Source organism: Thamnophis sirtalis, unplaced genomic scaffold (genome assembly GCF_051295495.1).
Source record: "Thamnophis sirtalis isolate CommonGarterSnake01/CBP01778 unplaced genomic scaffold, rThaSir2_p1.2 scaffold_1, whole genome shotgun sequence".
NCBI lineage: Eukaryota > Metazoa > Chordata > Lepidosauria > Squamata > Natricidae > Thamnophis > Thamnophis sirtalis.
Genome location: NW_028261381.1, coordinates 144,965,622 through 144,989,878, shown reverse-complemented (window position 1 = coordinate 144,989,878; position 24,257 = coordinate 144,965,622). Strand labels below are relative to the sequence as shown.

General features: G+C 34.8%; 2 protein-coding genes across 5 annotated transcripts in view; one reads left to right on the top strand and one right to left on the bottom strand.

The window, feature by feature from the left end:
• The first annotated feature begins 130 nt into the window (after window positions 1-130).
• On the top strand, window positions 131-14,047 carry XRCC3 (X-ray repair cross complementing 3). The gene is made up of 9 exons (XM_087726960.1): window positions 131-352; window positions 485-569; window positions 675-1,233; window positions 1,861-1,998; window positions 2,406-2,618; window positions 4,330-4,484; window positions 9,120-9,332; window positions 9,642-9,691; window positions 10,609-14,047. The coding sequence occupies exons 3-9, from the start codon at window positions 1,140-1,142 to the stop codon at window positions 10,856-10,858; spliced, it is 1,113 nt and encodes a 370-aa protein (XP_087583086.1). The 5' UTR covers window positions 131-352; window positions 485-569; window positions 675-1,139; the 3' UTR covers window positions 10,859-14,047.
• A 4,641-nt stretch (window positions 14,048-18,688) lies between these two features.
• KLC1 (kinesin light chain 1) overlaps window positions 18,689-24,257 on the bottom strand; it is a 39,567-nt gene continuing 33,998 nt past the window's right edge. For 2 of the 4 annotated variants that reach the window (XM_087726907.1, XM_087726914.1), the window contains exons 15-16: window positions 21,811-21,877; window positions 18,689-19,041 (exon numbers count right to left, since the gene is read on the bottom strand). In XM_087726907.1, the coding sequence (XP_087583033.1) occupies window positions 18,976-19,041; window positions 21,811-21,877 (133 nt within the window). In that variant the 3' untranslated portion in view covers window positions 18,689-18,975. The remainder of the gene's footprint in view (window positions 19,042-21,810; window positions 21,878-24,257) is intronic. The other 2 variants (XM_087726923.1, XM_087726931.1) reach the window with 1 other exon arrangement.

The following is a 24,257-nucleotide window of genomic DNA, read 5'->3' as shown; positions in this document are numbered from 1 at the left end:
TGTTTTCAACATTACAATGGTGGGCAGTCGGCCCCACCCCACCCCATTGATATATACTTCTCAGCCAATCCCCTTCAAGGCATCTCCGGCCAAAGAGGAAAGTGAAAAGGGGAGAAAGAAAAGAGAAGAGAGGAGTCTCGCACGCGTGCGCGCAGAGATTGGAGGATAATGCCGCATGCGCCTTTTACATTGACAGCGAAGTTTAAGAGGACGCGTTCTCGATGACCAGCGAGGCTTTGTGATTGGTTATTAACTCTTCCCAGCATTCTGTGATTGGCCCACGCTTTCCGCGGTTTAGGCTGATTCTTGTTAGCGCCTTTCTCTTCTCTAAGGCTAGGGTCGTTCACTGAAGGTAGGAGATCATTTAAAAGGGATTCTTACTTAATAGGCTCCTCTCGGTGGAGTTTGAGTTGGGGGACTTTTGTTCGACTGTCCGTTTTTGGGAATTCTGTTTAGCTTTCAATATTGGCATTTTTTTTCCAAGGTGGTTTTGAATTTTGAGTCTATAATCACATGGGCTTGACTGGAACTTTATGGCAAATAAAGATCCTAGGAAGAAGTAAACATAGGTAACAAAAGAGTTCAATATTTTTTTCATTTATTAAAATGTCTTTACTATTACCTATAGAGATGGAAGCTTTATTTTTCAGCTTTAATTTTTTGTTCACTTTCAGAATGTAATCGTCATTCATATTCTTCCCACGCACGTCTTACTCGATGATAAACAGGCTAGGCTGTTTGATTCCAGAAGAATGGAGGAGGGACGCCCTTTATTCGTGGGATCTTATTCTGTGTGAAGATTAGCACTTGCATCCACTTTCACAACATTCAACATGTCTTGACCAATCTCATATATCCTTATATTTTTCCACCTAAGTACCATTGTCTCATGCAATTTACATGTGAACAGTCTTCACCTCTGATATTTTTTCACATGCTACGTAACCTGAAAGTAACTAAAACAAGCCAAGGAGCCTAGCAATTGCAAATTGGTATATAACGCTAGTAACATAAAAGCATTAAAGAAAAATAGGAAAAATAATACTGAGATCAAAGGAGCAAGGCTGATGTGAAAAACTATTTCAAGTCTTTTTGTTAGCATCTTTCTAAAGCTATATCTCACTCAGTTTTCTTCCTCTATGTTACTGAATATTGTGTGGCTCTGCATTTGTGAAGAAATGGACTGGGATAAGTTTGACATGAACCCTAGAGTGATCGCAGCTATTAAAAAAGGTACATCAACACTACAAATCCTTGTTTTCATATTATATGTCACTCCTCTTACCATTTTTATATATTGATTGTGTAAGAAAACTGCCTTGCTGCATTTGATTAAGGGATTGTATAGAGTAGGCTACAGTTGCAAGTGGATAAATGCTGATTGTGATGAGATTGGGTATATCCATATCTGAAAAGAAGCTAAATTTGTAAGAACAAGCCATGTTGGACTCACTTCTGAATAAACATCTGCAAGTGTGTCTCTAGCTGATCATTGATGGGATTTTTTTAGCCTTGCTCTCACCTGCTGTTTAGAAATATGAATAAAAGAATGCATGCATGAATGCCAGTAGTAAGGGATGTTCTGAATAGTTGAGTAACAATGAATAATTATAGTTTCACAGTTTTGCATTAGAAAAAAGTATTTGCATAAAAACAAATCTCTGTATTAATGATGCCATGCTGTTTATGTCTACTTAAAAGTAAGTTGCATTGAGTTGAATGGGGCATACTAAGGTATATGATATAGGATTCCAGAACAAGAGAATAAAGTAATAACATGTCTATGCCCTGTAATATCCCCCCTTTTCAAATAAAATAAATAGATCTATTTTGGTTATAGAATCAATTTTCTTATTTCAGCAAATATAACATCAATTAAAGACATTTTCCATCTTTCGGGATCAGATTTGCAAAGGTTAACAAAGCTATCCAAGACAGATGTACAATATCTACTAAGAACAATTTCTAGTACTTTGAGAAAAAACTCTGTTTTTACAGGTAAGTTTTCAACTAACTTTTTTCTAAACAATCAATTGAAAAAAAATATTAGACTACTAGAAACCTATACACTGAAGGTATAGTGGCATTTGATCTTCCAGATTTTTGTTAAAATCTAATTCAATCCTTTAACTTGCTGTAAAACTATGGGTTTATGTCATAAAATGGTAACAAGGCAACTTTTTTCTTCTTTAAACTCTTTTATTCCCTTTCCATCTTATATTCTTTTCCTGCTACGAAATAGAACATTGTACTTTCGCTGGCTGTCTTAACTGAATGCTTTCTGAGGATTTCTGAATCAGCTGATTAAGAGCCTCAGTGCCTTTATTTTGTCAACCATTTCAGGATAATTACATTGAAAGTGACATAGAAGTGCATTAAGTAAACCTGCTGTCAAATTGTTTTAGCACTCCAGCTATTTCAAAACAAAGCCCCCAGCACTTCCCAAGGCCAGAAGCTGAGTCTGGGCTGCCCATTTCTAGATGGTTTGCTCCGAGGTGGAATTCCCCGTACAGGAATTACTGAAATTGCTGGTGAAAGCTCTGCTGGGAAGACTCAGATTGCTTTGCAGCTGTGTCTTTCTGTGCAGTATCCATACCGATATGGTGGACTAGAATCTGGTAAGAAATATGCTCTTTTAATCTCTTTGAATGGTTTTGAGCAGTATTCTTCACTCCCTGCCATGTTACATACTATTGCATTATGATTATTAGCATTTAGGCTTATATAATGCCATGTAGTGCTTTACAGCATTCTCTGAGCAGTTTACAATGTAAGCATTATTTGCATATTGCCATCAACATCTGGGTCCTCATTTTACCAACCTCTGAAGGATGGAAGGCGAAGTCAACCTTGAGCCCCATCAGGATCAAATTCCAGGTTGTGGGCAAAGTTTGCCTGCAATACTGCACTTTAACCACTGCGCCACCAGGGCTCCTATATTATATTATAATTTTGTTTATCTTCGGGAAAAATAGTGACAAAGCTATACAGTCTACTCCTTGCTAAAGTTTCAACTCCAAATATTAAAAATATTCTTCTAATCAATCAATCAATGACTGTTTGTTTGATTGATTTCATTCTTTTGAAGATTTCAGTATTCACACGTTCAAGCATGTTTGGGTATTTCCATCTATAAGGACCAGGAGTTTGGGTTTTAAAAGCTTAAAAGAATGTAATAAATTTTCTCTCGTTTGGTTCCAAAAAACATGTTTGAGAAGCCTGTATTTGTCCTTAAATTTTTAAACAAACCAATTACATTCAACATCAGTTGCTGAAATCAAATTTTTCACTATAGAAATTTGCTTTGTGCACTCAGAGAAGTATCCCTTCAGGATAGAACCATCTGCATTTTTCTTCAAGTGTAGCCTTATCCTAATTTTCAGCCTACTTTTTTGTCAAAAGATGAAATACTGTGTAATGCATTGCTGCCATCACCTAAATTGTTATTTATGGTTGCCAGGGTTGAATCAAATATTTCATTTTCAAGTATGGTTCTCCTTATGAGCTCAGGTCTTTCTGTACAAATAGTCCTCAACTTACAATCACAATTGAGCCCAAAATTTCTATTGTTAAATTAGATATTTGTGATCTTTGACCCATTTCACGACCTTTCTTGTCATTGTTGTTAAGTGAACCATTGCAGTTGTTAAATTAGTAACACAGTTGTTTAAGTGAATCTGGCTTCCCCATCGATTTTGCTTGTCAGGTTTCAACAAATTTCCTGGGCATGGGGGTCATGAGGTTAAGGCAATGAGTCAAGCATCTGAATTTGGATCACATATCTAAGGGGATGATGTTCCAATGGTCGTGTGGAAAACGGTCATAAGTCACTTTTATCAGTGCCATTGTAACTTCAAACAGTCGCTAAATGAACTGTTGTAAGTTGATGAATATCTGCACTAGTATCCACTGTAGCTTTGGAAATGGGCATTTTCGATTGCAGTGCTTGCTGTTTGGAACATCATAATTCCCAGGATCCAGCAAGACACTGCTGGTATTACAGGTAACCTTAAAAATGTGACTGTTTTCCTGGGCATGGGGGTCATGAGGTTAAGGCAGTGTGTGAAGTGGTTTTTCACTATATTGCATGTTGTTGTCCTCAACAAACATTCTGTACTATCTATTTATACTGGGTTTTGCTATTGGTATTACTTTGTTTTTACTCAGTTTTTTATTTTGTTAGCCACCCACAGTTACAGTTATGAAATGGGTTGCCATATAAACAATTTTTTTTTAAAAAAAGGAAATTATTATCCCGTGTGTGTGTGTGTGCCAGCCGACTGCCACAAAGAGAAGCCAGTAATTTCAGATGGCTTGGCTTCATTACAGGTGCAGTTTACATATGCACAGAGGATGTTTTTCCTAATAAACGTCTGCAGCAATTGATTGAGCAACTGCCAAAATTGAGGAGTGACGTTCCATCCGAGGTGATGCAGAAGATAAAATTTGGAAACAGAATATTTGTTGAGCATGCAGCAGACCTGGTGAGTATTTTATCTGGCTGTCAGTGCTTCAAAAGGTTAGATTCCATCTATGCAGCTGAAAAAGAGCTGTGGTGCTACATTCCAATGTAGAATACGCATTTTGTAAATCAAAATGACAATTACTTAACACTTCACATCAATTTTATAGTGCTGTTTCCATTGATGCCATTTCTCAGCAGATCTCTACAGAAAAAAAGAGGTTTATTTGTTTTTACAAAATATATAGTTAGCTTTTCCCCTCAAAGTTTCTCAATATGAAGCTAAAAGATCGCAAACAACACATATAGAACATCTATTAGTTAAATTATGCAAAGCATTAAAAATGGTTTCATTAAAAAGATCTTAACTTATAGAACACATTCAACAGGTCAGGTTTAAACTTCAGTACTGTGAGAAACAGTATAGAACTTCTGAAAAATGAGTGTTCATTTTTTTTCTATTTTATAATAAAAAGGTAAGCTTTTTGTTCTCAGAGCTATGAAACTATGCTGGCGAAGTTGAAGGACTCTCAGAAGCTAGAGCAGTGCTGTTATATGCCTACTTTTTGGCACTAAGTCAACTGAATTATAAAGATTTTTAAAGAACCTTGTTTCGGGTTTCCTGCACAACCCATCTTACACATCTTGCTACAGAGAGAAAACTAAAAGAACCAGTTTGAATAAAAGCAGATTTACATACATACATACATACATACATACATACATACATACATACATATTCTGACCACCCCGCTCTGACCTGTGAGTAATGCAGACACAGGTTTGGCTATTTGCCACTCTTTAATCACAGGAATTACAACTCCAATGGCTGAAAGCCCAGACAACACTCTCAGGCAAGAAGGGTTGGCAACAAACCAAACCAAACAGAACAGAAATACAAAACAGACCAGACAAGAGTTCCTCAAGACTGTTATGAATGGTTGTGTCCTGCAAAAGGACCCCTCCCAATTTCTCACTTATATCTCTCTTGGGAGGGGCCAAGCCACAACCACCTGGGCTTGATTATCTCTTATGAGTCTGCCTCCACAGCTGCTGCTTTCGTTTCTCCGCCCTTCTTTGCCTGGCGTCAAGAACAAACTGCCTTGAGTCCTCCCCACTGCTCCATGCCTCAGGCGCCTCCTGGTGGCCAGCCAGCCTCTCTGGTCCCTGCTCTGAGTCTGAACCCTGCCCAGGGTCCTCCACATCTTCCTTGGCAGACTCATATGGTTCCTCGCTATCCGAATCTATCAGCAGCTCAACTGGATTCTGCTGGGCCCTACATACACACACACACACACACACACACACACACACACACACACACACACACACAAATATATAAATGGCTGTGTGTGTATGTTCCAGCATAACTGGAACGCCTCGAGCAATTTCAGCCAAACTTGGTACCCAGATGACTTACTCTCAGGAAAAAAAATACTGGGGGGGTAAGAATCCCCTCAGGGTGTATGTTCTGTTAAGATGCAGCCTGTTGTGTCTTAAAATGGCTTTACTGTACTGCCTTACAATTGCTTCTACTGTACAGCGCAGTGGAGTTGCCATGGTAATGGCTTTACAGTATTCCACAAAGGGGCTCCCTCTGGTAAGGGGGAAAATCCAACATTAGAAATTACGTTTGGTCCAGACATTTTCAACAAGGCTTTGATTATTCTTCAGGACAAATATATGGCCATGATCAATAGCACATTACTGCAACTCGGCCTGCCTGCACCACCAACATGACATACTTCACTCAGATTACATACAAGAAAATAATTACGTCGTCGAGCAGTTCCTGGCTAATACAGGATTGGGAAAAATAAATACCCAGCAACACCAGGTTATTAACTAGTCAATAATAAAGCCCATAAATGATGATAAATGAGTCACACAATCATTCGCTGCCTATTTTTATAAAGGTATACATTGTTTTAAATGATATTATTGCCTTGAATTTTAATTTCGGGCATAAATGGCAAATTATAGTCTGCCTCACTGATTAATGTTAATTTGCATTTTGTTCTCTGCATACCTCTGGTGTTAAAACGGTCCATTAAATGGTGGACAGCAGTAAAACTCAGGGACTGTGATCAAACTAGTCTGCAGGCCTCCATAAACTTGTACTCTGGAGACAAGGGTGTGGCATCACTGCCCTCAATGAGGAGAAATCCAACTAGAAGGAAGTAAGTGAGACAGAAAAGCAAGCAAGGATAGGGGAGACTTCATTTGCTGTTTCAAAATTGGCAGAGAGTGGAATTGATTGGCATTTGATTACTATGCTTCAGGCGTAGAAAATCTTTCCAACTAGGCATTGCATTGTACTGATTTTAAAGAGAAATTGATCTGGCTTAATCAGTTGCTTGTTTTTCCTCTGGCATACTCAGCATTTCCTTTGTGAGAAAATACACTGGAATTCCACAGGATACCTTTTGCTTAACATTTTTTTTTTTAAGGAAAGGAAAACAAAAGTGGAATGCCCAAGAGAATAATGTACGTCAAATGCTTTCCTTTTGTTCTTTCTGACCCAATGGCATATTAGAAAGTCATTTCCTAAAAGGGCTCAAAATGATGGTTATCTGTCTGTCAGAAGAATAATTCTTTCGAACAGAACATAATATAGCCATATTTGACGTGATAGGAAAAGCTGAAAAAAAGAAATAAAAAATATTGATTTAGAAAATGGGTGCAAGAAAAAAACACCTCAACGCATCCATTTGTGAGGAGGAGATGGGCAATGATTCAGCATGCCACCACTCCTATTCTAAACCCCTCCCTTCTCTTGATCACATGACCATGTTTGCTGCTTGGCCTATGCTTTTTGATGCACGCACATATTGAAAGCCAAATAGATACAATATATGAAGAACAGAAATTTGTATCCAGAGGCAACTCCCATGGATCTATCCTAATTAGACATCTGACACAAACAGATGGGCAATGCAGATGTACATATCCTGATTAAGTTCCTGGTGAGAAAATGTGTGTGTGTACACATGGAACACATGACTTGGTTAAACAGAAGAAAATACAAATTCCTTTTATGGCCATTGCTGCTACAAAGCTTGGAAGAAATGAAAAGGCCATGATTTTTTTTTTAAAGTTAGGCGTTTATCACAAATACAAGGTTAAGCTTTTTTACTACACATCAACCTTTGTAAATGCAACTTTTTTAACCAGCTTTTTTGGTCAGACCTCCATACTTACTTGATGTATTGTTACTCCATATAGATTCCTGGCAGTGTGCAGTATAAAACAGATAAAACACAGGATAACAAAATCACAGGGTCTTAATTTACCCAGGATGACATTGACATAGCATCTCCCAGTGACAACATGTAAACATTAAAAGTGTTTTTGAATAACTGCATTTTAGCCACCTTCCTAAATATTAATAGGGAATGGGTCATTGGGGAAGAGGTTGTTTCACTTACTAGAACAGTAGCCAGAAGGGTAAATGAATCCATTCATGTATTGATAAGAACTTGCTTTCCAGTATATTTCTCCTGCATTTGGTTTTTTACTGGAGTGATTTGTCAGCTATACTCCTTACTTCCCAATTTGATGCTCCATCAGGAACATAAAATAAAAATTGTGCAGAGAAAAGCATTGATTCTATACCATTCTATAAATGGCTTACGGGTTTCACTGATAGTAATGCAGCAGAGCTCTGAAGTTAGTAGGATATATTTCAGTTTGGAGTGGGGTAATTTATTTTAGAAGACTTTCCATATTTTTGGACTACAAAATGCACCGGTGTATAAGATGCACCGGCGTATAAGATTTCAAAGAGGAAAACAAGAAAAAAAGTTTTTGCCCTCCCCAGCCCCAGGTGTGCTCTGCAGGCCTCTCAAACCCTCTGTGCATCCCATTTTAGCAAAAAAACGGCCCCGTTTTTGGCCTCTCAGGCATCTTGTTTTTGGCCTCCCCAACCCCCAGGAACACTCTGCAGGCCTCCGAAACTCTCTGCTTGAAAAATGGGTCCATTTTTGACAAAAACAAGATATGCGGGGCAGGAGGCCAAAAATGGCCATATTTGGTGTATAATACACACCAACATTTCCACCCTCTTTTTTGGGGGGGGGGGAGGAAGTGTGTTTCATACTATGAAAAGTATGGTAAATCAATTTGTGCTGGCCACAATTAATCCTTTCCTGTTGGTATTTATTTCAGTGCTGATGGTGACATTAGGCAGGATCTATGTGCAGGGGACTGACCCCTATCTGACACCATGGAAAAATATCACTGGTTGGAAAAATGCTAGTCCGCTTTGGCAGAAAGAAGCTTTGAATAATCATATTTCCAAGCATGGGAAAAGGATATTTATTCTCTTGTTTTAGAATGAGGAGCCATACCAATAATCCTGCTGTAAAAATCTTAATGTAATCCTATTATACATTCAGAAGGGTTAATTGGAACTTAGTCTCAAGATAATGTGCATAGTTTTGCAACATTGCTGTAATTCTCACTCAGCTTCCTGACTCAATAAAGCTCTGATGGATTGAGTATACAATTTGCTGTTTGCTGGCATTGCAAACAAATACAATTTTTGGAATAAGGATTACTCTAGCTATTGTAGCAATTACTGTGCATCCAGTGGACCAGACTTTTTTAACAACTGTTCTGTACTTGACATGCATCCTGCTGTATTTCTTTATTACAGGACACTTTCCATGAATGCATTACTAAGAGACTTAGCTTGCTGCTCTCGAGAGGAATGGTGCGGCTAATCATTATTGACTCCATTGCTGCCTTGTTCAGATGTGAATTCAGTGCTACAGATTCTCTCCAGAAAGCTAAATATTTACAGAAATTTGGAGCAAAACTTCACAGATTAAGTTGCACGTTCCAGACCCCCATAATATGCATTAATCAGGTAAAATAGCAGAGTTTGCTTGCCTTAGCAACATCCCACTAATTTCATTAGAGCTATTTACATCTAACTGGTTTTAATGTATGACTGGACATTGATTTAAACACTTAGATGAAATTCCTAGTTAAGAATGGAATGTTTGCAAGTAAAATTCTGGTCTCACCAGAATTAAGGTTGGTTAATTATGTATGATTTAGCCAAAGTATTTTATTAGAAGTAAATAATCTGAAGTAAAATTATTTCTTTCCTATTACTACATTCTGACAAAGCATTGAATGGACATTTTTTCTTGATTTCTTTTATATATTCTAGGTAACTGATGCAATAAATGTGAGAGAAGATGCTGTTTGGAATACTCAAAGGTGAGTGAAAAAAGAAATTCAGCAAGCACATATGTATGCGCACATGTGCACACATATGCACACAAAACTGAGAGAAAGATCTAAACACATCTCATATATGTTGTATGTGTGCAGTAGAGTGCATGTGCTGATACTGGATTCTTAGCTAGAATAACTCATTTTGAGTTGGAATGATGTAAGAATTGCTATTGGATTCTATGGCTAGCCCCAAACACAAGGTGTAAACACCTGATTTTATATGGATTCTGCTACATTGAAACAGTAACTGTGATGAGTGAGGCTGTGACTAATCACACCTCTACCCAACAGAACTTTCTTTTTAGTTAAAATAAGTTTTCAACAGACAGCACATTTTCACAGAATAATATGATGCAATGGAATACATTCTACCCTAATGTGATTCTGAAGTATCTAATATGTTATAACATTTGCTAGAACAGATCACTCTTATAAGAGTACATTAATCTTTAAAGAGTTCAACAAAATTGCCTTAGATAAAGGGTGTCAAACGTGCATCGTCATGGTGGAGTCACGTGACATATCAGGATTTTTTCCTTTGCTAAATCGGGCATGGGCACATGACGCACCCGGCCAGCAAGTTTGGCAGCCCTGCCTTAGATCAAACCATATCATTAATTCATCTGTCCCAGGATTGTGTAAATTTGGGGCTGTGGGTAGCTGCACGCTTCTGGAACAACAAAAAATAGATTTAACAATGGAATTTAAATGCAGTAGTTAAATGAATACTATTTATTTCCTCTGTGTAATAATATTTAGTTTATTGTAAATGCAATTTGGTAAAAACTGCTGTAGGGTTTCCATTAGCCTAGCCCAAGAAATCATTTTTAAAAAAAGCTTACTTCCCCCTAGTTCAAAATTGAGTAGAATATTTTATAATTGCAGGCTTTGTTTTTCAGCTGCTCAGCCAGGACTGTTGTTCCAGCACTGGGAATAACTTGGTCTAATCAGCTGTTGATGAGATTGATGGTGTGCCGTACTGTAAACCAGGCACTGACTGGTGGAGAAACACTGTATAGTAAAAGTGAACTCCGAATGTTAAGAATTATTTTTGCACCTCATTTGCCGCAGCATTTTTGCTATTATACTGTAAATTTAGAAGGTGTAAAAGGAGTTGGGAAAATCAGTCATGATTATGAAGAAACGTAAAGCAGTATTTTTTAACCATTTTCAATATAAAATGGAGCTCATATATTTAAAATCCTCAATCTGTTGCTGTGATTGTATCATCCTATTTATCTATTGCATTATCCTGTCTGCTCAGCAAAGTGCTTGCTCAGTAGAATGCTTGTATTATTTGATCTGGATTGTGCTCTCAGAATGATCGCAAACAACAATTTAAACTCCAGTTTAAACTACAAAAATAGAACAACAAAACTTCAGTATATAAAAGAATCCACTTTAGCAGTACAAAACAAATATATCACAAACATCTGATAAAATAAGTTTGAACTGAAAAACCTTTGAAGGTTAAACTGTATTTCTAGAAAGGAAATTCTTTGCTGTCACCAGTTACATTTATGTGTATTTAACACAGGATCAACATGCTACATTTTCAGTGCCTAGGCTGAAATAACTTAAGAGATCCATTTAAATGTGCTGCACTCTTTTAAAGTCGGGGTAGACTATTAATGGTGTGATGCAGCTTACTAGCATGGCTGGGGAATTCTTTTCCTGACTAGATTTAGTTGGGTCCCGTTTACCTTTAAGATGACAAAGATGAAAATGTCTTTTTAACTTTTTTGCTCTTCTCTTTTAACTTATGAAGAAATATTTATATTCTGCCTGTGCACTAAATGTACATATAGGTAACTTCCATTGCAGTCTCTACACGGGAAAAATAATTTCATTTTCTAAATTTCTAAAAATAAAATTTATAAAAATACACAAGAACCCCAGGAGATGAAACTTACTAGATAAAGTCCTCATGTCCCGTTGGGGGGGGGAAAGATAATAAGACTTAAATGTTCGTATTTATTTACTATTTGTTTAAAGGATTTGTGTGGCTGCCCCTAGCAATTCTGGGGAGCTTAGACATGGCTAAAAAATGTTTTAAATCCTTCACAGTAGAGGTTAAGGCCAAATCCCAACTGACTCAAATTAAAAGTCATTTCAGAATGAGCTTATCCAGCATTGGCTCAATGCCTGGGAGAAAAACAACTTGTCAAGGTCTTATGGAAAGCCAACAGAGTTGGGATAATCAAAATCTGATGGGAATGAAATTCCATAGGGCTGATGTTGTAACATAGAAGACAAACTTTCTAAATCCTGATACATGACACTATTTCATTAGAAGGACTTGAAATATCCATACATACTAGTTGGATTTCATGGGATGAGCAGAGACAATCTGCTGCTTAAACTTCACTTATTCTCATATCATTGTCAAGTATTGTGCCTATATACAATACCTAAGTTTGTTATACACTTTTTCCAACATCATATTTTGGTAGATGCTTTTTCTAAATGCTGTAATTGATTTCTGCAGTTGCTTGAAGAAACTTCTCAATGCAATTTATGGAAAATTATATGGAGAGTATTCCTTCACTTTGTATTTTGTTTTTAGAAATATTTTATTATACTGTACTTAAACAAAGATTCCCATTATCAGAGGAAGTCCTGTTCAAATAATATTTAGCCTAAGTTGATCTTATTAAAACATCTCCAGATCACAAAGTGTTGGTTAGCATATTGCATGCTTTCTCGTAAATTATTAAAACATAGCAGCTTCTTGTGGCCACGCTTTATTCAAGGATAATACATCCTAGATTCTTTATTTGTCCGAATAAATAAACTTTCTCTATAGGAATACATGAGACATTATTCTTTCCTCATAATCTATACACTGTTAATTAACTTTTGTTTAAGCTTAAAAGCTTTTAAGTTTTTGTTAATACCATGTAGCAATTTGCATGTACTTTAAATCATGTTTAAGACAGTAAAAATGATTATCGAAAAGTCAGGTAAATACTAAAATAGATGATGATAATAACATTTTAACATACTGTGAACAAATGTTGAATACCGCAGCAGCAATGGAGAATGTTAGATTTTTGTTTATACTGAATCTTTTTTTAATTATGTCAGAAATGTCTGGAAAATAACTGATGGGAGTATTTTATCTCCATCATGACTCAAAGCATTAAGTGACACAACTTTCATTGGATTCCATTTTAAACAGACTGCAGAACTCAATTATTTTACTACAAAAATTCAGATTACCATTTGGTTAAATTAAAGATGAAGGTTATTTAAGTTTACAATGCAAACATTCAGCTTTCCTAGTATAAACTATGTTTACTTACTTTACAGGCTGATTAAAAGTTGAGTATATATTTAGAAATTTTTCAAAATAATAAAATACACTTGACTTTGGCTGGATTGTTTTCCTGTAAATATTTAATTCCGGTCTCATCATGTTGTCTTAGCTAACTAGAAATACCATAACAATTTCGCAGAACAATGACCTGAAGATAAAACAAACAGTTAAAATTAAACAAAAACATGTCATTGTCTATAATACAATACTCTTCGGGGTATTTAAGACAATACCATCCTCTCCCAATTTAATGATATTTTTAAGGACAAACTTTGTTCTCTATGGAGAAACAGGCAACATTACTCAAGACTGTACATTTGTAGGATAAATTTCTTTCATAAATTCCCCAAACGTTCCTCTGAAATGTGGATCAGTACACAATAATCTTGACACACAAGTTGTTTTTTAGGTACACAGAAGTTGGCAATACAGCCCTCTGTGAGAATTATGCAAAGTAATGGATTGGATATAGCAGCATATCATGTATATACAGCAGTGGGTGGAATTACAAAAATTGTTTGAAAGAACAAGGAGACAATATTCTGTGAACGTAGTTATTTTCTAAGACAATGTTTTAAGATGTTGGGACTTCCAACTCCCAGAGTTCATAGCTGGTTGCTATGTTGTAACTCATGATGGCCATTAAGCGAGCCCCCACTTTTAACAGTCCTTTTTTGTGACGGTAGTTAAGCAAATGCAGTGATTCTTATGGTTCACTACAGGTGTGGTTTTGCCAAAACCCAGAAGTAAATGCTGGTTTTCAGCAAAATTTTGTAAAACTTGATCACAGAACACTGCAAATGGCTGTAAAGATGGCCTAGTTTTGAGTGTGCAAAGTGCAGTCCTCTGGCTGTCGGGGGAGCACACTTTTGGAACTTCAAACTTGGATTGAAGTACACACACACACCCTCTTCTCGGTCTGTTGGAACTTCCAATGGTTGCTAAGCAACCAGTGTTGATGACTAATTGTAAATATTTCATGCACAGAACATTTCCGTTCCTTTAATAAAGAAATCACATTTATGTAACTCTGTTTGATTCTTTATTTTTACACTTTGAGAGTAACAAGAAAGCTTTAAAAATGAAACAAATACTTCACAACTCTGTAACAGATTAAAACAAAACAAAAGAGACACCATGCTATACACTTTTGAAGAAAGTCTGCTTCTTTAGCCTAGGGCAAATGTTTTTGCAATAACATCCATTTAAGAATCGAAATAAATTAAAGAAATTGTTGTGGCAAATTGAAAATATTTTGTTCCAATTAAAAAAAATCAAACTTTATAACTTTTAAAAGAGCCATTTTTTTTAGTTTTGAAGATAAATTGATCATGCATTATTTCTTCATGTAAGAATAAAATTCCTCAGTTGTTTTAAAGAGTAAATTCAAATTTTAAAAATAAAATATGTAGAATCAAATCTAAGATTGATTTAGACTGTTTCCATTTTAATATTTTCCAGTGTTAAAACTATACTATGAATTTTGCCCCATTAACACCCTTTCCTGCCACAGTTGTTAAGTGAATCACTGCAGTTGGTAAGTTAGTAAAAAGGTTGTTAAATGAATCTGGCTTCCCCATTGACTTTGCTTGCCAGAAGATCTCAAAAGGTCACATCACCCTGGGACACTACACCCGGCATAAATGTGAGTCAGTTGCCACAAGTCTGAATTTTGATCGCATGACCATGGGAATGCTGCCACAATTGTGTGAAAAACAATGCCATTGTAACTTCAAACTGTCATTAAATAAACTGTTGTAAGCTGAAGACTACCTATACAATTTATTTCCTTTTTTAAAACTGCTACTTTGTTGATTTTTTCTCTGATTATGGTATCTTTAAGTGCTCTTAAGCGATTTTCAAAAGAGTACGTGAATTACTCTCATTTCAGCAGTTTAGCTGAATATCTACACAATAGCCCCATCAGTGCTGCCATACATAAAGTGCACAGATGAAATGCCATTATTACATCCAGTTATGCGGTAAGTCATACATACAGGGTACAAAAACTATTTAATTTACTATTTGAAGAAAAAGAACTGCACATTGATAATTACACATGAGTTAAGAATTACAGTAATGTGTTTTTAAAAGTAACATTTTTCTAATTTAATTTTGAGATATACAATAATGAAATACAGTTCCATATTTTTAAAAGGGAATATTCATAACTTCAGCAAAATATAAACATGTTCTGGTGAAATATTTTTTACATGAATTTATGTTACAAGTATGTATTTTGTACTTCAGCAGATTTCATAGTAGCAGAGTTCAGTGGGAAAATTGACCTTGTTAACAAATTGGTGTATTTCAACATTGTAAACAAATTCAGTAAAACACTACACAATCTGTTCAGAAATATATATAATAAAAATACTTAATTTTCCATAATCAGTGGAATTACTAGTGTAACACAAAGCCAGCTGATTTAACATTGTTAAATCTAAAAAGCATTCCTGCTTGCAAAGAAGGATATCTGTAGTAAACATCTGAATTGTTTTCCATGAAGCATTTTCTTGAAACCAGAAGTTACTAATGCCAATTTTTCATATACATATGAATAACTACTGAATCAAGGCAAGTGTTTTAGATCACCATGATAACAGAATAACAGAGTTATTCTTCAGAGTTAGACCTTGGAGGTCTTCTAGTCCAACCCCAATGTTTCTTTCAAAGACTTGTCTTGGGGCTAACTATATTCTTGAGCATCCTAAATAGATATAGGAACATCTATTATAGATGTAGCTTAAGTAAACTATATTTAATATTGCAACTTATTTTATAAGACAAATAAAATTGTGACTTGGGTAGTAATGAACAGTATTGTCTAAGAAAATGTATAATGTAATGGGCAATTTAGATTATCACCATCACTTATACTATATTAAAATTAAAGAGAAAAAAATCTATCTGAATAATGTTGCTGCCAAGACATTTAATGTGCAGATGTCAGATAGATTAATATTGCAATTGAGCTTTCAATTCACTGCTGTTTTACCACAGCGTTGTGAGAAATGGCAATCAGGAAGATGTGGGTTTTCCTGTTAGGAAAACCCACATAGCTATTGATCATGTTCTTTTCCTTTTGTTTCACTTGAACACCTCAAACTTATTTTTCAGATTACAATTATGAGGTCTAAAAGGGATTCATTGACAGATGTGGACTTAATTGGATGGCCCTGTTGTTTCCACAGATACATTTCTAAGACAGGATTAAATCATTTATTATGAAGAAGTGTACTTGGTAGGGAAGAAATCGTGCTTTAGAGATTATACAAAACACAGATTGTTGCTTAAGCTACTTCTGAGAGTGGACAAAACCCTTTATAATAGGTTTTGCTGGTGAGGACTCAGTTCTTCAAATAGGTACAACAGATGTACAAAGAAAAGTTATTTTTGTACCAAATACAAGATTCTAATGAAATGAATGGTATGTGATTTATTTTTCCACAATACTCACTTAAATTAGTGAAAGGCTGAACTGTTTGTATCATGAACTAGAAATATATGGTAATTTTTATGTAACATTGCAGAAGATATACTATATTCATAATTTCCTCAATAGTATATCAGTAGAGTGATAGCTTATCACAACTGCCCATCTCACAGCATGGTCCAGCCATAGATTTGTGTATATCCATTTTTCTAATCAAATGTACTGAGTAAACTGCTTCAAAGAAAAGTATCAGGTAAATATTTTCTGTCATTTCTTATTCACAGATAGATCCATAATAAGCAAGGCAGGATAATCAGATGACTAAGAACCAAGTTTAGCACAGTCATACAGATTAGCCACAAATATGTATTTCCATGTGAGAATATTAATATTTTAGGTCAATTCTCTTATTCATAATACATAATATACTAGATTTTCCTTCTAAAAATAGCTATTCCTATAATTTCCAGAATTTTAAGTCTAGATGACCTAAGAATTCTGAGAATTTATTTCATCTCATCTGGAGGACATAAAGTAACAGTATTCATAAATTCTACTGGACAGATCAAAATTTTAGTCCCACCAAATGAAGAGACAGCTGTTATGGTTCATTCCTTTAAGCATACTACTATACTTTGTTATAAGTTCAAAACAAGATGGCATTAAAGGGCTGCCCCCTTCACCTTTTTGGCAGCATATATTTTCAACTTTCATTTAAGCTGCATGCATTCAAGAGGTAATTTTATAACAATATAAAGCTAAATATGAATATTCATTTGAAAAAAATGTTATTAAATGCAAAGGACAATGTAACTCACAACCATGTTACCTTACAAAACATTTTATTTATGCATCTTTTTCTCCTTAAGAAAATAAAAATGGAAAAATTGTTAAAAAAGGGAGACTAGTATTATTTTAATAACCTAACCATTTCATTCCAAAGAGCTTTAGATTTTATGCTCTTATTCTCAAAAATATATTGAATAAGGCATATTTATAGTCCACTTTGAGTAACAGACTGAAATTGTATTAGAATATACCACCAATGTAATGTAAAGCCTTTTCAGACAGGAATGCCAAATACAATAACTTAAAAATGGAGTCATTGTATCTTACTTCAGCTTTTTGGTTTCTTTATATTTGCTTTCCAAAGTCAGTTCAGAATTTTAGAATTTAACTAAGATGGTTAAGAACAATATAACCAACTCCACTGTGAACCAGCAAGTATAATTCACTGATATTTACAAATGATATGCAATGTTTTCACAAAACCTCTACATAGTCAGCAGCATTGACCAGCTCTCACTTTTCATTTAAAGACTGGACTGCTTAACCAAAAATCTTGCTATATGTAATTTTTTAAAAACTAGAATACATTCCGTTTAGTGCTTTAACCTCTGCAGTTCACATTAACATTGATTGTACTGCAAGAAATTAATAAAATTAATTTAGCTTGGTTATTCCTACTGGCCAGAGATTTAATTTTCTTGGTATACAATCATGACTTGCACAAATTTCCTAGTTCCTGCTTGCAAATAACAGTATTGCAAAATGGAAAAAGATAAAACATCCTTTTTATCTAGTCCCCTGAGAAGAGAAAAACGATTGAATGGAAGATTCAATGGAAGATTGAAAAAGTTGCCACTAATAGGCTTTTTTTATCCTGACAAATTTCTTATGAGACCCTCTTGCAAGCCACAACTTCACAGTAAAGTACTTATTTTTTCCTCTTTTTCACTCCAAATTGAAATAGAAGTCAGATTCAAGAGGTAGTAAGTACTTATAATTCTGGGCTGAGAAAAAAAGAAAAGTTCTGTGGGATTAAAATCAAAAGACAAAAAACCTGATGGATTTAGCTTATTCTGCTTTTCTCTTCTACGTTAAAGTAAACTCTACCACTTTCATTAATTTTTAAACTGAAGATAGCCACAATTAATTGGCTATTGTCATTTTCAAGAGGTGTCAAAGTTATTCCATTCCAATTAACCAGTATCTTGCCTTCCTGATTTAAAACCTGAATGTCATAAGCTACATGACAATTTTTGTATCTGTAATCTATAATGTGTACAAAGTCCTTATTCCTTACAGCGATGAACTTATTGTAAATCTCATTCTAGCAAATGCATACATAGTTAATAATGGATGTTCCTGTAACAGTTTTAAAACAGCACGTTGTGGAAAGCTTTTGCATTTTTTGTACTTCAGTTCCTTTTTCTATTTTGTGGGCATATTTTTCTCTGTTTATGAATACTGCTATACAGCTATCTGTAACACAACTCCAAATTGCTAGTAACAATACAATAAACTCAGCATGCTTCAGAAAGAAGCTAATTGCTAACTCTAGGATTCTTTAAAATGACAGTTATTTTAAGAGAACCTAGGAATAGTCCATCTGTTATGTCTTTAACCTAGAAAGTGCTAAAAAGATCATAATGTGGACCCCCAAAACCTGTAAATCTCAGTGCTTCATGATTCACGCGAACATTTTTAGCTAGCATCTCTTCCAGAACCTCAGTGGGCCAAATCAGTGTGACTGACACTCTTAACTCTTGAATCTGTCAGACAATTAGTTCGTCCCTGCATAGGAAAGAGAACAGAAAGAGTTTATATACAATTCTAAACTTTGCAGTCATTTAAAAATACAAACGCCGAATGAACAAAATGTATGGTAATCCAAAATAAAAAGAAAGACTAATACTGTTTACCTAAAATTAGTTTTAGGATCTTAATTGAATTTCAAGATTATTCAGCCCACTTTCAATTAATAGATAGGCTTTATTCCAATATGCAACAAGAGCATTTCATAGCTTTGTCAGTACCTGATTCAGTTCCTTAAAGAGGAATCCAAAAAGCTCCTAATTAAAGTATCTTTTTCTGCCACAAGTGTAAAACTGTTCTCAAACTGTGGCTAATTGAAGAACACATGTTCAGTCAAATCATTTTTTATCAGACAAAGTAGCCAATTGTACTATCAATTTTTTTATCATGCTTGTTTTAAAAAGTGAGCAATTAAAAAGAATGTGTTTCTAAGATAGCATGTGCACATGAAAGATCTTCAAATCTGTTTTTTTCAGAACGTAAGATATCTTAGTAGTTTTAAAAAATCCTTAATTCTATGGTTTGTATGATAACATTGACTAATAAAGAGTTCTGCCACAGGATACTGAACTCATAAAAATATAGCAACTTCAGCAAAAAAGAAAAAATGCAATGTTGCATCCTGAAAATGCTAAGAGCTATGATTATTTGTAATATAAAATGCACATCAAATATATTCATATTATAAAAATATAACCATTTTACATTTTTTTCATATCCATGCTATTTAAATATTTACCCTTACAACCGTATTAAACAAATGTCACAAAAACTGAGATTTGTCCCTCCAAACTTTATCCCTCCAACTATTTTACTTTTATTAACCCTTGTTATTATATTCCACATGATGTTGGCAGCATTTATAAATAGTTCCATTTTTAAAACTGAAGTTCTTAATTGGTTTGGGTATTTTATTTTGGGCTTTATACAAATGCAAGAATATTTCAGACAACTGGAACTACCCATGTATAGGTTTTTACTCTCCTGGTGTTACACATTATTATTGAAACATCTGCTACATTGTTAACTGTGTTAGTTGAAATTATAAGGTTAGTTAACAGCCACAATATAATATTGGTCATTTAAACAAGACTACCAAACATGACAAATATTAAGACATGTGAAGGAGAGTCTTCATGCAGACATTATTAAAATGTGACCCAGTTAATATTTTAAGATCTAATTTTCCCTTATGAAAGATTGTAGCCCTATCCAATGATTTTCATTAGCAAGTACTATGTAGAAATTGAACTTTGAAAAAACAATCCTTATGAAAAGTATTGGTTGGATTTTTGCCAGTTTAAATCTTCCTGTAATTAATCAGGGGCACAACTTATTTTTATTTATTGCTCCTTGGGACAGGTTAAAGTTACTCTAGAGATTAAACCAAGCTCTGAGTAGTCTCTGACTTTAGCAAAAGCTGGCAAATAGGAAAAGCCACAAAAAATTCCATCCACTGTTAATTGCCTTCTAGACTAACTCTCCAATTTATACAACTGAGAAACTGCTGTGGATTGACACTTAAGTGCATCAGTATGCTGGATGTTGTTCAGATATATTTTAATCCTAATCAGTGTGACACTAAACTCCAATAGCCACTTAAAATGCCTGGACAATGAAAGTAAACCTTGCAAACTTCAGAAAATGTTAATATAAAGCAGCCAACAACTGTCTGCTTTCCCTTGATAGTAAAGGTGGAAGACAAGGATTGTTCTGGAAAAGCATTTTGATGATTTTGAAAAACCATATGGTAAAATAGTATAAAAGGGATGGGGACTTGAACATCAATGAATTTATGTGTAATTTCTAATGCCTTTAATATACTACAAGCCATTACAGAATAACACTGTCCATACATAAGACAATAAAGATAATACAATGTCTGCTACCTAAAAGTATTTATAAATACTTTTACAGACATCTCTCACAACTCTATTAGCCTCTGCTTCCCTATTATGGGAAAGATAATATAAGATATGTCGTCGTCGTCCCCCATATAGTCAATTATCTTTATCATAGTCTCCAGATAGCTTCATTCATACAACATTTATGACTTACTCTCTTCACTACAAAAAAAGCATATGTAAGACAGATGCAAGAAATGCAAATCCACAACCCAAGAAGACATGTTCAATTACACAACACCTGATTGTAGTCTGAACTGCATGGTTCTGCCACCTCATTTGCTATCTGTATGAAAGACTTATTGTTTCTAATGACAACCCTGGAATTCGTGCCCTAAAATATTCAGAGAATAGAAAGAGCAATGAATTAGCAGCAGTCAATAGTATACCCTGTTTCCCCGAAAATAGGAACTCCCCGGATAATAAGCCCAATCAGGCTTTTGAGCGCATGTGCTAAAATAAGCCCTCCCCCCCGAGAATAAGCCCTCCCTGAAAATATTGCCTCCTGCACCTCAAAAATAATAAGAAATCCTCAAAAATAAGGCCAAGCACTTATTTCAGGGGTCAAAAGAAAATAAGACCCTGTCTTATTTTCAGGGAAACACGGTATAAAAGGGTAAAACTGCAAATGTTGATGACCATTTTAAATAAAGTTGTTGGGCCTACATACTAGAAGCTTTGAAATAGATTGTTGCAGTGTTGTGACATAAAATTAGGAATGAAACACTATCAAACTTAGTTCCATGTCTGAGTTGAGTTCTGATATGCCCAAATTCATCATTTTACCTATTTTGAGCCCTGCCAGTAACGTCTAGTTGCATAAGAATATTATAGGGCTTCTTACTTGAAAATGATCTTCAGTTGTTTTGCCACCCACGTTAAGAATATTCATTGAACTGGCACGCTTCATGCTGGACAGTGAACATGCAATGATAAACCAATCAGAAGAGCTGAAAACGGAAAGCTCTGAATACACAAAACATTTAACACAAAATAACTCCGACACTAATAATACTATTATGACTGAAAGAAATACAGTTTAGTATACACACATTTTCCTATATTTATCACAAAAGATCATAAAATTTAAGATTTTTTAAAGTACCATTTTACTAACTATTAAATTCTTTTTACTGGTCAATCCCACCACAGAGCTTCTAAAACTCAAATGGTATCATACTGTTTTAAATTATTATTTTAAAGGTAGATATAATACTGCCAGTATCTACCTTTTAAAAAAATCCTTTAGTTAAGAACATGTCATTCATTCTTGATAACTGAATGGACAAATAATAGCCCATCTTGACTTGTCCCTTAATAGCTTTAATTGGTTTTGAGAGATTCTCTTTTCTGGAGATAGTTTCTCTGATCTGGATTGCAAATGAGATCAGACTGAGGGGTTGTCAAAGTTCTGCCTTAACATTCTAACATTAACCAACTGAAATTCACAATCTGCAGAGATTTGGCATCAAATCTTACTGTATTAAAAAAGGTAATCAACTTTTAAGCTCCAGAGGATGTTATTATTATCATCATCATATTTAGCTGTAACAATGCCTATAAAACCTTGTAGTATTTCTCTGGTATATTCCAAGATTTCTTGAACAATTATCCTACATTGAATTACAACATTAATAATTTGGGGGCTTCTAAAATTTTAGCAGACTTAATTAAAAGATTTAAAACCAAGTAGCATAATACATAAATTACTATTTTTCTGAACTCTTGGTGTGCTGCGCACAGCAAACATTTGCATTAACTTTAAATGAAGTAAATGTAGGCAAAATCTGGACATATGCCAGCTAGGATTTTTATGAACCTTTAAGATCTAAAACCATAAAGTTGGGTGACTAATTAAACTTGGATGTTTGGGGATGAAAAAATTGAGACAGCTGGCTATTACTACCCAGTCAGTTTAGTTACTCACTTGATAAGTTACAAGATAAGGGACTTTTAATGGAAAATTTGCAACAGTTTATTCCCTGCACTGGCAAGGTCGGATTATGGTGGCTAAAATTACTTGGTTTTATAGATTTGTGTTGTGAGTAAAGCAAGTCCATATCAATAGACAGGAACACTGTATCTTTTGGCACAGATTAGCCAAAAGACAGTCCCAGCAACATATATACGTATAAATTTATTATAAACTAAGGTATACAAAACAAGAAATATTTACACTGTATTAGTGCCAACCATAACAATATATTTCTGCATATCCAAGAACTTCAGTGCATGCATATTAAAATACAGGTGTTATCAACATAAAGTAGTAAGTCATGCAATATTTAAGTAGTAAAATAGTAAGTCATGCAATATATATATATATATATATATATATATATATATATATATATATATATATATATATATATATATATATATATATATATATATATATATACAAATATTGTTAATCTAAAAATGTTTAACACAGCACAAATATGAACATCTATCAGTTTTTAAATGAAAACTATCCACAGATGACACTGAAACATTAAATAATCATTTTTTAAAAATTGACTTCATACCCAGGGTGATATAAATTTAATTGTTCTGGAATACAAGTATTAGTGTAGTATATGGTGGGAAATCTTTAGCAAGACAAAATCTGGTTTTTAAGTGTTTCAAAATTTCCTTCTGCATTAGAATGTGGAACCAGGTCATGATACTATTATTCTTGCAGCACCATTCCTTTAAGTACAAATCAATAAAATACAGGGGGGAAACTCTTGAGTATTTTAACTAATATCAGCACTAAATAGCCCACTAAAGACAGGACTGTGTAAAACATGAGTGTATAAAGTCTTGAGAGGAGGACATTAGCATCAAAAGGCCTACTGGTTAATTTAGAGAAGTAGGAGGAAGAAGCCTAGAATGTTATCTTATGGCTATAGAGTACAGATATACACAGTCTGTGACTTCTTTGCATTGCACTGGAAAATCACTGTTTATGGCTTCTTGTCTGTAATAAAAACTTAAATCTAGTCAATTTGATCTGAGCATATTCTGCCTAGTGGAGCCTAGAATTGGATAAAGAAAAACCTATTATTTACTGCTGAGTGTTAATTTGTTTTCCTTAAGCATGTTCAATAAACCATTGGCCCAGTGGTGGGTTTCTGCCGGTTCGCACTGGCTCGGGAGAACTGGATGGTGAAATTTACCGATCCGGTGAGAAGAGGTTCGACCGGTGGAACTGGAAGTAACTTCTGGAATGCCTGCCCCGGCCCTATCTCTCACTCAACCCCGCCCGTCCGGAAGCAGCTCCATCGCTTGCTCACCCCGTCCATCTGC

What these genes read in the sequence shown, in the direction of transcription:
- XRCC3 (XM_087726960.1), top strand. Translation starts at nt 1,140, where the DNA reads ATGTTACTGAATATTGTGTGGCTCTGCATTTGTGAAGAAATGGACTGG. An exon ending in AAAAAACTCTGTTTTTACAG is followed by an intron (nt 1,999 to 2,405) that starts GTAAGTTTTCAA and finishes AAATTGTTTTAG; the next exon opens with CACTCCAGCTATTTCAAAAC. An exon ending in TTGAGCATGCAGCAGACCTG is followed by an intron (nt 4,485 to 9,119) that starts GTGAGTATTTTA and finishes TCTTTATTACAG; the next exon opens with GACACTTTCCATGAATGCAT.